This window comes from Lonchura striata, chromosome 6 (genome assembly GCF_046129695.1).
Source record: "Lonchura striata isolate bLonStr1 chromosome 6, bLonStr1.mat, whole genome shotgun sequence".
NCBI classification, from domain to species: Eukaryota; Metazoa; Chordata; class Aves; order Passeriformes; family Estrildidae; genus Lonchura; species Lonchura striata.
Window position 1 is genome coordinate 13,976,368 of NC_134608.1, and position 14,327 is coordinate 13,990,694.

Sequence of the window (14,327 nt, forward strand, 5' to 3'; positions counted from 1 at the left end):
ATAGTTATTACCAGTAAAATGAGATTTGAAAAAAAAAAAAAAAAAAAAAAAAAAAACAAGTAACAAGCAAAAAAAGAACTAATGTCCATAGTTATAAACACATTCACTGTGCTACCCTCTTTAAAGTCAGTTGACCCATTTGAACAATACTGTATACTACTACTTCTCAATAACAACAGTTACTTTAAGAGAACTGAAATAACTTACTATTTTACATCTTTCACAAGCTAAAATATTTGAGCAAGAACAAATCCATAATTTTAAACTCTAATATGCATTATTTGAATAGTAAAGAGAGTTAAAAATGCAGAAAAAAGAAAGACTTCAATAAATCAAGTGGAACAATCAACACTTTAAAGACCAATTTTTCCAAGTAACAGAACACTTATCTGATGGATTTCTTGAACAAAGCAAAGAGGTAACAATACAGGCAGGCAAACATAATTTACCAGTGTGCTACATAATTTTAGGCTTCCACCTGCAAATACCTATTTGTGACTCAATTTTTTTTAATCTCGAGAATTTCTCTAGAATAATATTTAGACCAAATAGTCAATTGATAACTGTCCAGAAAAATGCATTAAAAATCATAGAATATTTACTAGATATAAATGTCAAGCAGCAATAATGTTACCATATGCATTCTTTAAAATGAGCTTCTGCTAGATTTCACAGGTTCAAAATACTTTCATTGTTGTCAAATAGAAGGTTTAAAACATGAGGAGTAAACTGCATTATAAATACCTGATTAGGGTTCTTGTAACTCAGAAGGAGGTTTGAAGCCTTGATGTCTCCATGCACATATTCATGCTCATGGATATATTCCAGAATATCAAGCTAACAAAACAAAATTCATGTAAATGCAATACCCAGGTCTGCCCACCAGAGGACCTGGACTCGGCACAAAAGTGGGACTGAATGAGACATTTACACAGGGAAGACAGATTGAGAAAACAAAATGTATTTTTTAAACTTACTATTCTCAGGCCTAATTGTAGTACAGTTTTATGAGAAAATTGCTTTGCATTCTCTTCATACATCTTCTGGAGATCTCTGCCAAATCGGTCCATTATCATAAATCGATAGCTAAATTCCAGGAGGGAAAAAAAATCAAAGCCAAAAAACCAGCAAAGTTACTGAAGCATACTTAGGGAAAGATTTTTATTTGCATGTTAACTGTACTAATTAGTGATTGACTACGTCTCTCTCAAAAGAAACTGTGGGAATACTTGAACTACAGTGTTTTCTTAACACTATACATCAATTCTTACCTTTTTCACATCAGCAGCTCAAATGTTCATCCATCAAAAGAATTGCTCTATACTGTAGTTATGCAACAAAATAACAAGTACTCACAGAAAAAAGGATCCCTATTGTAACTCACTATAGGCAAAACCAAGCATCATCTACTTACAAAAATACATTTCTTAGATTTTATAAATGGCTAAGTGATTTAACGTGTTCACTTACAATGTTCCTTTACTAAAATCTATTGCAAACTTTTTTTGACCTACTGTTAACAACAAAAACCTCTCACTTGCCAGAGGTGTTCTGATTTTCATTGCTATAGCCAAACTGGTTCTAGAACCATGAGAGTTCATAGTGGCTATATTAAAGAAATTCATGCATTAAACACTGAATGCAAAGTCACTTTTATTTGCAGGATAAAAAAACCCGCTATGTTTACCTTTGCTATCAAAATTAATTTTGTTTTTATAATTAGGTTAGTTTTACAGTTGAGAATCTATTGAAACACCAATATTTCTGACACACTAAGGCATCCACAGTGACTACTCAATGCAGTGAGCCACACTAAGAAGCCTGACCTGTAAGCTGCCTGAGAACTGCTAAAATTCCTCTGCAGCACAGCTGTTTAGAGAACAGCCACTAGGAAACAAGGATTATTACATAAACAGGCATTAGCATCAAAGACCAAGTAACAAAAACCTTTCCTGGCATGGAACTAAAAAAACTATCCCTAGACTTAAAACAAATTTAACATGAGACTAGCAATTATTCCAGCTCACAGATTAAGCCAAGAAAAAGCTCCATCCCTACAGAAAATCCTACATCCCTACAGTGCACCAAGTCCTTAACATTTGTGAGTGAAAATACACTTTAAGTGCACACAACAAGAAAAACTTGCATCATATTATTTCAGGACTTGTACATTGGAAATTTACTTTGTTTTAACTACAATATAAAAAGCTTCTAAACCACATATAAATAAATAGCATCATTGTTTTACAGCAACTGTTCACAACAAATGAAATCTCAAAGACTGTAACAAACACAAATAGGAGTAACAAACAGAATACAAACAAAATTTATCTATTTATACAGTCCCTAAACACACCTTTGCCATGCACATGAAAATTAGCAGAAGTTAACAACATGAAGATAAGCAGAAAATACACCTTGTAAAGTAACTTAATCTAAAAGAGATAATGTTTGTGGATGAAATAAATTCCAATATATGTCAACAAAAGATATATTCACCTTTTTCCATTCCTTTCATGCAAGCCAGAACCCCAATATCTTGGTACACCTAAATATTTCAGTTTATGGGACTTAGTCCACTTCTGAACTGAAAATACAAATAAAGTTAATGAATTTGCATGAGTAGAGACTTATATAAAAAAGTGGTCACATCACTTACAGTTTCTGCATATCTGTGAGCTGCTTATTTCATAGAAATGTATATACAGAGTATACAGGAAAGTTGATCACATCTCCATTGTAAGGAAAGATGCAACTCAAGTTTAAATGTAAACAATACTACCAACAACAAAGAACTTCTTACCTAAACCCTCTAATTTACTGTATATCTGAATTCAATTTCAATAATTTAAAAATTATTTTGAAAATTACCTGAAGAGATTCTCAAAGTTCAACCTTACTTTACTTCTACAGGCTCATTTTCATAAATGGCTTAGGTCATTAAAAACATTTTAATAGACTGCTTACTTTCATCTGGCTTAGCAGCTCGCATGTAGAACTTTAACTCAGTAAAAAGAGGTCCATTCTGGCTGGGTTCCTTTAAGACAATTTGAAATTCATTAAAAACTGCTGTGTTAATGCCTAATAATTATTAAAAGCTGAACCATTTGCCCTATAAAAACATACCCTCCCTCAAATGCTCTACCTGATGCTGACAAACTCACTAGAATATCTTCTTATTATAAAAGAAATTTAGCTCTAAAAGCTATTTTTATTGTAAATGGCTTGACATTAAGGGTATCAAAAAACACTATGCCACAGCAAAAGAGTAAAAAATGAGAAATTAACTGAAAGGTATAGAAATATTAACAATTATTGGCAGAAGTTTAGCAGAAAACATTAAACAATGTTATCTAAGATTCTCCAGATTACAGCTGGATTGCATCAGTTGTAGTAGCTTTTAGTGATTTTAAAATAACACCTGAAATGATTCAATGAAAAAATCTTTTAAAAAGTTAAATTCTTATTGAACATAAGGCATTTTGCTCCCTTCATACATTAGTTGACCAAAATAAAAATAACAGAGGATTTCAAAATTTCTCTGAATTATAAGAACTACACCTATTTCCATTTCAGAAATACCTTGTATTTAGTACATTTCAGTTCCATTTCCAAGAACCATAGAAATACATGGTTCCATGGTAATGCTTCCATAGTAATACATGCAACCATGTATTACAAGAAAAGTTCAAGAGAGAAATTCCTATAAAAACACCAAAGATTTGAAATACTGCAAGAACAGCATTTGGGCAAGTATCTTGATTCTACATTTCCAGAACATGGAAATGGTAAAGAAAAAGGTTTTAAAAAAAAAAATTATCTCAATTTTTGTAATTTTTGAGTAACTGATTTTGAGATGAGCTTAAGCAATTTATTTTTGTCTAGTTACTCATATCTATCCAGATTACTTCTCTCTCTGTAAAAATACCCATTTTGGAGCATCCTACACTTAATAACAAAACATATGCAATTACTGGCAAAGAAACTCAAGAATAATACAATCACATGACAATAGATACACACCAATCTTAAATGGGTTTAATTTTAACTTTTAAATGCAGATGCAGTGATCCAGCAAGTTGCTAGAGTGTAGCACTGAGCTAAGGGAGGCTCGCTGCTGTCCAGTCTCGGTGGAGCAATGCAGAGCCCTGGCCATGGGCTCGGAGGCTCGGCTGGACACGGGACACACTGGGAGCAGATCCCCCAGCCTGGGCACCACCCCTAGGCCTGCACACCTGATTACAAAGCTGCTGCCTGTCTCCACCTCACTTTCTCCAGCAGCACTGCCCTGATAAACAGGGAAGCCAAGACAGCTTTCTGGCCTCTCCTTGTGAGGAGGAACCAGAAAAAAACCAAAACCAAAGACCAGACATTTTGTGTGATCAACACAAGCAAACTTTGGTACCTGCACATTTACTTACACAGTTAGTTTGTTCATCCACAATGAACAACAAATTAGCAAAACAGAGATTATATATGCAGAGGACAAGGTTTAAATAGATTAATTCTGTTGCAGTTACCTCAAGCACACATTACTTGAACTATTCACTTGATCCTGTGTAGCATTATCTATCAATACCCTAATTTACTAGAATATGAATTCACATATATGATTCTCATTTAATTTACATAGATTTCAACAATGTTGTTTGCCTACTAAAATACAGCAAAAAAAAAAAGAGTAGGTGTTAAAAATTCTTACAGTATTTATCCATAAATAAATTATTCCACAAAAATTTATGGCTCAGTGCTGAAAATGTACACCTTTCTCTGGTAAGAAAACAAAAATCTACTATCTTTTCATACTTGGAGAATGGATAAATGATTTAACCATAAACCAGATTTTTATGTTGACTATGAAGGTGTTTTCCCACAATACCATTAATTCTACCAACAGATAAATAAATGCAAATTTGATGCTAAAAAAAGCTTACACAGCATCCAATATTTGCCATAATAGTCAAGAAGGAGTGCAAACACGAATTTCTACAGCTTTATGCCCAGGGTCATTCTAAATACACTACTTATAAAACTTATTCAAAAATATAATATAATGAAAGATTATGGAGTACATGTCAAGACCGAACAAACTTCAAGTAGTGTTTTAAGAATTCTGATCCTTTTCAGTCAGCAATGTAATGAAGTGTAATTAAACCCTGCATCCTCTCCTGGCATCTGAAAGGTCCACACGTTAAAAAGCATTTCTTTTCTTAATAAAAACTGTGATTCATTTCATACTGCTCAGACATCAATACTATGATGATATGTCAAAGACTAAGCCAATTTCCATCCTGCTTTAATAGCTTAATTTGAAGAACGTTACTATAGAAGCACATATTTTGTTAAACACTAATAATTGTTCAAAGCTGTTAACCACTTTGCTTCAGCTGATGGAAAAACTAGAATCCACCCAGGCATCAAAAAATGGGCTCTTATCTGTAGTTTTGTTATACCATACTGTAGAGGCATAATATGTTATGGGTCATTTGTGAGGCTAGCTCAAAGACTAGGGCTACTCTTTATTGCCATAAAGAAAAAATTATGAAAGGCAAATTAAAAGTGAATAGTCATCTGGGATATTAGCAATGGAGGTATATACAAAATGCTGCAACAAAGTCAATCTAGCACAGGAGCAATCCAAAAGTTGGGACAACTCTTATATTAACAGCCCAAAGTGGAGAGAAGAAGACGTATGGGTTTCAAACTCATGAAAAGAGGGTGATAGCAATTACACACAGCATAAACAATGCATATCTGATGGTTTTCCCAGCAAGTCAAACTGGATTCTTCCAGGGAAGTTAAATGGCCCTCTGCTTCCAGATCAGTCCAAACTCAGCAGGAGCCAGTAATTAGAAGCCACTGCTGTTATCTGCCTCTAAAACAGATACACAATGGACATCCCCACCCGTAAGAGGACAGGCTGGCCACCACACAACTGCAAACTGGGGCTCCTGGTCTGTCTGGAATTCCTGCTCACAAACACCAAAGGCGGCAGCAGCAGCAGATTGATGTTGAAAGTGTGGCAGTCTGACATTTGCTTAGCAAGCACTGCTTTTTTCAGCAAAGGAAAACATTTTGGAGGGAGGGTCATCACAAACTGTACCTTGGGGTGTCTGACAGTATCAAAACCAGTATTCTAGAATCTCCCCTTAGTCAGCAGATGTAAATACCAAGATTAAAGGCACATACTAAACAAAATGTATTTTACTCTAATTTAACCTAACCTTATAGTTTCAGGAACAAATATTAAAAGAACTAACATATGCACAAAGTGGTTGGCTACTGCAGCAAGGTATTTCAGAATCATCATACAGCTTAATAAATAAAACGTTAAAACAGTCCATTTCTGAACTGCACTGAAAAACTAATCTTTTACACTGTACAATTTTCTGGTATTTACTTTTATTGCAGGAACAGAATTGCCACCAAGAAAATGAAGGGCCTGGATCTACTATGACTATTCCCATATTCCCTTGTTTTTTTACTAAGATTTTGTAAGATCTTACCAAATCTATACACAATACTCTGGCAAAATTTAAGAAAAAAATACTTATATACCTTAGGAAAAGACATAGTCAAATCCAAGTAAATAACATTTTTTTGACTAAAACCTTAAGAAAATTTCAAGTAATAAGAATTTGATTATTTGCTACAATTGGCTAAAAATAAACTATTAACAATGCTTTTTGTCTCTCTAATCATTAGGTTTAAAAATATGTCAATGTTACTTTAGTTCAACAGAAATTAGAACACATATGTGGTTTATGAAAAAACATTTAAAGAACTTTGAGGAGACCTCAGGAGTTAAAGTTTTGCTGTTTCTAGTCACGAGCCATCTGTCAGTTTATCAACATCCAGTGGTGAGCAACAGTTCACAGAGACTCACTGCTGAATCACAGAAATTCTCCAAAAGCTAGACAGATTTCATTCATTTGGTGATATTTGTGTTGTTTATAGGAAGCAAATGAAACAGAATCTGATCCTTTTCAACTCCACTGATGTGCCATTAGGATGCTCCTCATACATAGAAGTCACAATTCTCAGCAGCATTACTCTGTATCCCCACACTTTAATTTTACACAGCACTTTGCAATTGCATTATTTTCAGAATATGTTTTAAATTACACATTCTATTCTAGAACAAGTATTTTCAAATTGTGAAGTAGAGGTTCAAATGCTCTCTTACCACTTTTGCAACATAAGGGGCATCACTGCCAACCGACTTTGAAGAATTAACATCAGCTGTTAAAAAGGAAGCTTTTATTAGTAGTAGGAGAGGAAACTTGTCACAGCATACACTCACTTGTTATTCAGGATTGACAAACATACAACAAAGTAACTAGGTGCTGACATGAACATAGAGCACTACCTTAGCCTTTGGTAAGAGAATCACTCTATACATGAAGGCTATTGAATACAGATATTGCATTCTTGCATACTCCTTTCTTTTTGAAGAGTACAGACAGTTTATTAAAGGAAGGCTTTTTTTATCCAGTAACTTTTTCCTATCCAACAGTGTTTCTTTTGCTTTCTAGGACTATTATAAACATACACATTTGTGAACATAAAGAAGAAAAAAATTCCATGCTGCCATGTCACGTATCCAAAAGTGACCTTCTGTTGCTACTAAGTTGTTAGTATTTGTGACAGAAGATACAGATATGAATTAGGCAAGTACAAAGTGCAGGAACAGTCAGGGTCACAGCTTTGTGCAAATGATGGGGAAGCAAAGAGCAAACTTTGGCTTGAACAAAGCAGGAATTTGAGTGAGTTGGAGCTCCAGTAAATTTAGTAGCTCACTGAGTGAGGCTGAGTAAGAAGTTGAAAGCTTCTTTGGCAAAAAGCCACCCACTGGTCCTGTTTTTTCTCCTTAACCCACTTATGCTGCAGTCTGTTCAATTTAAAAGCAGGACAGATTTTTTTCCTGTTTTCCAACTCAGTATGAATCCAGCACAACCTTTTCCCCAAGATGAGGAAGACTATATTATAATGATCACATTAACTTTTATCGCTTCAGAATTGTTTGAAAAATGACTAGGAGCAATGAAGCAGGAAAGTCTCAAGACCTCTCTTATCTGTTCATCTGTCCAAGTGAAAGAGATACTAAGTATGGAAGACTATTCCACTTTAGGAAGTTTTTCTTGTAACAGAATTGCAAAACAAGACCTGAACTGAGGCTCTAAACTGTAAAGTTCAACACCTTGCTTTTAGCATTGGTTACATTAAAAAAAAGTATATGGCATACCAAAAGTTCACAAGGCAATGAAAAATAAAAGCAATACCAAAGCCAAAAATCCAAGTACTGGCTGATCAGTAGCCTCCAGATAATATGCACTGACAGCTTCAGTTCAGGATTCATAACTATAAAGACAATCATGCAAAAATCCAGTCTTTCAGCCAGACGAAAATTCAAATTGAAATAAATACTTAACTTTCCTTTCCATGGCTAAAATGTAATGAAGATTTTGATTTTAAAAAAAGAATGAACTATCATTAGAAGCTCATAAAACTAGTGTTTTAAGTGACCATTTGTTTATTTCTGTCATTCTTTTCGAACACCATTAAGGTTCTAGTAGAAAAGATCATGTGAATACACTTCATATTTCTAACTTAGGGTCAGCTTTTCATTGTTTTGAATAGGGATAAACATCTATTCTCCATTTTAAAGAATCATCAAAGACAGCTGCACTTACCAAGGTATAGGCGTCCAAAGCCTCCCTGCCCTACAGGGACACCTAATTTCCATTCTTTTCTTGATGTATCTGCTAGAACCTCCCCCAGACCAAACATTTCAGCAAGTTTTGTTTTTGCAGGTGCTCTTTTTCCAGCCATTTTCTTATTTGGCATTTTCCCTAGAGAAAATGAAGGGAATGAAAAATTAAAAAAAAAAATAGGTTACATGTTGATCCAACTTATTTTACATAGAAACCAGCTAGAAATACAAAAAAGAATGGGTTGTTTAAGCTCTAATTTGTTACTACAAAGATACTTAAAAAGAAATGCAGTAAGCAGTTTCATCAGCATGAATTAAATGCGAGAAACAACTAATTTTTTCAGGCATCACAAAAAAATTTGACAGCAAAAATCTTCACAAGAGAAACTTATTACAAGACCTTGTATAATACATGCTAAAAGATCTCAGAATCTATCACATTCTATCAATCTCAAAAAATCACAGGTCTAAACTTAGAAAAAAGTAACTTCATGAAATAAAGCCTACCAGTTTTCCTAGAGTTAAACTTGCATACTGAAAAACTGCAAGTCTTCAGTGGTAATAGGAAGAGTTCCTCTCAGGTGTAAAAAACCACATACTACAGAGACCAGTAATGAGAATCTGTACTGTGACTGAACTGTGTATTGCAATTGCTGTATTTTGCCAAGTGTAACTTACCAATTGTATTGTTTTCAGTATATTTTATATCACTCTCCTAAATCAGAAAACTCACACAGCATCAAGTATCTTCAAAGAAGTAAATTTGATATTAAATATTACATCCTTTGTACATGGAACATCTTAAAGAACCTAGTCAGAGAGTAATGGACTCTGGCAGCAAGCAGTCTCCAGACAACCACAGTCACTCAATACAGGCATAAATACAGAAAAGAAGGCACATAATTCCAGGCCAAAGTTCTTCTTTTTTAGGGTCCTTGTTAATTTGAGAAGAATCTTTGTGTCATGGAATCACATCTGAATACATTACTTATATCTAAACGAGAAACTTCAACAAAACACTTCTATGAAATACATCACAGGAAGATATTAATATTTATCAATACCTACATTTTACAAGCTTTATCATTATCACAAAACAGGATGTTTTAATTCTGTGTTACTTTTCCATACCACTTCTACACAGTAACATTCTTCCCTACTATCAAGACACACCTTACACATAAATTTTAAGACTAGCTTTATCCACATTATTATCCACAGCATCTTCAAGAAACTCCTCTCTACATCCCTTTGTCTTTCCTTTTCTTTTTTTAATCTTCAAGGTGATACATAGTTTACTGTCTTGGAGGAAGATCCTTCCTCCAGATTTTCTGCAGGAGAAAAATGAGACTTTCAAGCACCAAAGACAATTCCAGCCAGCTCAGATAAGACCAAACCAATGAGAATGCAATGGTGTCAAAGTGTCAGAAGGAACAGAGCAGTAGAAAAGCCTACATGTTGATATCACTTACAAGAGCAGGCCAGAAAGATCACTGCAGACCCTTAAGCAGCTTCACAGGACATCTAAATCCGGAAATGGATTAAAACAAAGGGCAGACTGAAACTATTAGAAGTGCTAATGAAATACACCAGAAGTCTAGAGCCCCAAAGCTGACTCAGATAAGGCAAGATAGTGTGAAAATCAGCAGCATTGCCCAGTGACTCAGATGTGTGACAAGATCACACACACTGCCATCTAAAGGATACCAAAATATATCCAAAATAAGCATACTTGTCGTCAAGCTAAGAAACAATTTATTGTTAATATAAGAACTATGCAGAGGGCTTGAAGAACCTCCCCTCCTTGACCTCTGAGTTATTACAAATAATTCAGGCAAGACTTGAACAAATGCACTTAAGTGCTTGAATGCTGGACAGATTGTTGCCCACAAAAGAAAAATTTGTAGCCTCTCTTACAATAAGGCTAGCAAGCCTGTGAAACAAACCTATTGATACATTGCACATCTTTGACATTCACAGTGAGACTCTCGATAGCAGCCTTGCTTGAAAAGGAATTAAATTTAGTTAAAATAGCTCCTCAAGAGTATCAAAGGAAGAGCTGATGCTTCCCTCTTCCTCCACACCCCTTCTTATTTTGTTTAACATGGTCAATAATTGTATGCCTGAAGGTATTTATTTAAATAAAAAATTGTTAATGACAACTTCCCTTTATCCATAAAAGCAAAAATTCAAAATGGACATAAGTTTGAATGTCCCCAGCTGGGAACCCTGCCCTTAACAAATACACTGGATACACATACATGGTTTCTTGGCTGTCTGTATTCATACCCATCTGTTAACATGGCACTGTGCCTACTTACAAGTTGGTCAAACTATCAGTAGGCCATAGGTGCCAAACACTGATCGCTTGCAATGGGCAGCATGCACAATACTAAGCACTCAATCTCTTGCAAAAAAGCTGTTAGCCAAGGAAATATTTAAGCAATGGCTGCACATGCTTTCACATTTATTTGGATAAATCCATTCAAATATCTTCTACTGATTGACACCAAAGACACTTGGACACCACAGAAATTTTCTACATGAAAAGACAGAACTAGAAAAAAAAACACAATAAAAAAATTTAAAAAGGCAATTAAAATTACTACAAATTCTATCATTCTATATGCTTTTCAAATCATAATACAGCAAACACAAGGGGTTTGTCAGAAAACTTTTGCACCAACAAACATGACATAGAGCTGTCTACTCTACACTGCAGAACTGGAATAAAGCCATCTACTTCTCCCTAAAATCACTTTTAAAAATTCACCACCACCATCCCTCCAAAAAGAAAAAAAAAAAACCTTAAACTTTCCTCTCAAGACTTCTTTTCATCAACAAAGGAAGTATTTTCCATCCACAGGTATTGTGAAGTTTAATTCATTAGTTCCTGCAATCATGCTAAAGTCCTTGAAAACAGTGCCATGGATGTCAAGTACTGTACTATCATTCAAGTGTCAGACCTGACCCTACTTAGCTAAGGTGCCTGACAAGAACAATATTCAAGGTGCATGATTGTAAACAGCAGCAGTTTCTGTTGCTAAAATGTGCTCAAAACAAAGATTTTCCTACTAAAAAGTATGAATAACAGAAGTCTATTTGTCTAAACTCTCTCCAGAAGCCTCTCAGTACTACAAAGGCTTCTTCCTAATAAAACATCTTGGAAGAAACAGAATACACTGTACTTGAAATAGCACTACACATGTAAAATTGTCTGCATATCAGTGGTGTTATCTTTACAAATGTTGCCTGCTACTATTGCTACTTAAGCAATACTTGACCTCTTAGAATAAATATGAATAGCCACTTCTCAAGTCTTGTTGCCATTCATTATAGACAAAACTCTGAAAGAAATTTTATTTTGAAGGAATTTCTGCTGTGTGTCAAGTCAAACTGGTTGCTTCCTGATCATCCTCTTTTATTCTCTGGAAACTGTAATTTTTACAGTTGTTTATCTTAGTAGGACATATTTTCATTGTCAACCCAGAGAAGGCATGCTGGTGAAGGCATGCTGTGCTCCCAGATGAGCAGGTAGCTCCAGCAAGACCTGAAATCTATGCACCATTAAATTGGTCGTTAGTCAAAGCAAGAAATCCACATCTGCCTAAAAAAAAAAAAATTAAGACAAGGAGAAAACAAAACTAAACTTTTTCTCAATGAGTAGGGTAGAAAGAATATGACACTTAAAGATTCCTGAAAACTGTAGAGCTGTTTCATGGGAGGGGCAACCCAAAAAATAACTGATGTGTTGGTGACTTGTCAAACCAAGTGAGGTGAACAGTGAACAAAGACTTTCTTGCATAAATCAAACATTCCTTGACTCTCTGTGAAAACCTCTCCAATCTAAGTTCCTGATTAAGATACTGAACAGTTTATGGCACTCACAGAAGAGGAAGCACTACAGTTCTGCCCCAAAGAAAAAAAGTATTTTTAGACAAATAAATGCCATTGGTGGGCCACAATTACTGAGAAATATGTAACCACAACAGCACCACAGTTGACCAAGGAAATGCCTTTTTTTCCTTTTTTTGCTGAATAAACCAAGATAACATAGTATTTCAGAATGCAGCTTGTTCACAGGTAGGAAACAGTCATTTACAAGTGGAACTACTGTGCTACTAATTTTAAATTGCTTTCTCAAGAAAACATTACTTTTCTTAAAGTTTCTTTTAAGGTTATTTAAGGTTCTCCTGAAAATTTTAATCATCACTCAGTTGTTGCAATAAAAAACAGTGATCATTGTAAGATACCAAATCATATCACTCCAAATCACCTCACCCCTACACCAACTGCAAATACCTAACATATGTGAGTGAGACACTTAAAGGCTTTTTGATAATTTAGCACACTGTATAAAAATCATCAGCTCTGAAATTCATCAGGAATCCTACCTCACTTAGAGATTTACCCCCAAGAATTTAGTGGACAGCTTATTCCTTCAGATGATAGCACAAGCCCTTTGACACAGTAATAGTTACAGGAAGCTTCACAACAGCTTTTATATTTTTCTTAGCCATAAAAAGGATCCATGGATTCCCCATAAATTAATAAAAGCCTACAGTTCTTAGAGTGCTTAAGCATAAATTGAAAACCAAAGAGAACAACAGAGCTCACCCTGTCTGCAACTGCTGAAGTCTTACACAGGGAAGTCAAATTGCAAGAAGTAGAAAGTTAAGAAAAACCATAACCAATGACAGAAACTAACTTAGCTCAATTCTTACACACCAGGCCTTCCCTGATCCTAAAATTACAGTTGTTTGTGATTTGTAGGTGTGTATGAAAAAAAAATTACTTTAAAGCAAAATTTAGGCACACCTCCCAGCCAAGGTGCTGCCACACCGAGACAGTCCCGAAAGTGACGAACCTCTAAAGTGACACAGAGCACAGCTTTTATTCAGCCTCCTCCTCCAAGCTTTAGTGCTAAAAAAAAAAAAAAAAAAAAACAAAAAAACGGGAAGTAAAACAACATAGGCCGCTGCCTAAGGCCGCTTTAGAGCCCACAGCAGGGATCGGCGGGTCCCCAGACCTCACGGGTGAAACTGTGGGAGCGCTGCCCCACTGCCCCTGTTCCCCCCCGCCGGCCACGGCTTGGGCCGGGAGAGGGAGGGAAGGGAAGGGGAGGGAAGGGGAAGGGAAGAGGAAGGGGCCTTCCCTGCCCCCGGGGAGGAACAAGGCTCGGGCGGGCCCCGCGGTAGCACCGGCCTCCTCCGCGACGGAAGGGGGAAAACCGCCCGCAATCCGCCACAAGGGCCGGGGATGCTCGGCACGGCGAAACAGTGCCCTAAAATTCGCCTCCTTAAAAAAAAAAAAAAAAGCAAACACCTGCACCCAGAGGCAGCCGCCGGCTCCAAGCACCTCCTGCGCCAGCGGCCCGGCCGCTCCTTCCTCCCGCTCCGAAATTCCCGCACTGCCCGCGGCCCCGGGCGGCCCGCCCGCCCCGCCGCCACCTCCCAGCACCGCCCGCGCTCATTGGTCCGCCGAGCGCTGCCCGCCGCCTCCGTCCCGCCCTTGTCGCGATGCCTGCTGGGAAGTGTAGTCCATAGCTGTAGAAAGTAGCCGCAGGAGGCTCGACACGAACCACACTTCCCAAGAGGCACCGCGGCCCGAGATC

The 14,327-nt window shown here is 36.4% G+C and overlaps 1 protein-coding gene across 1 annotated transcript in view; it reads right to left on the bottom strand.

Moving 5' to 3' along the window:
- The window catches only part of VRK1 (VRK serine/threonine kinase 1), a 33,377-nt gene extending 19,253 nt beyond the window's left edge, over positions 1–14,124 (bottom strand). The window contains exons 1-7 of the mRNA XM_021549638.3: positions 14,039–14,124; positions 8,694–8,852; positions 7,187–7,242; positions 2,968–3,037; positions 2,500–2,587; positions 978–1,086; positions 745–837 (exon numbers count right to left, since the gene is read on the bottom strand). Of these exons, the coding sequence (XP_021405313.1) occupies positions 745–837; positions 978–1,086; positions 2,500–2,587; positions 2,968–3,037; positions 7,187–7,242; positions 8,694–8,847 (570 nt within the window). The 5' untranslated portion in view covers positions 8,848–8,852; positions 14,039–14,124. The remainder of the gene's footprint in view (positions 1–744; positions 838–977; positions 1,087–2,499; positions 2,588–2,967; positions 3,038–7,186; positions 7,243–8,693; positions 8,853–14,038) is intronic.
- Positions 14,125–14,327: the final 203 nt, after the last annotated feature.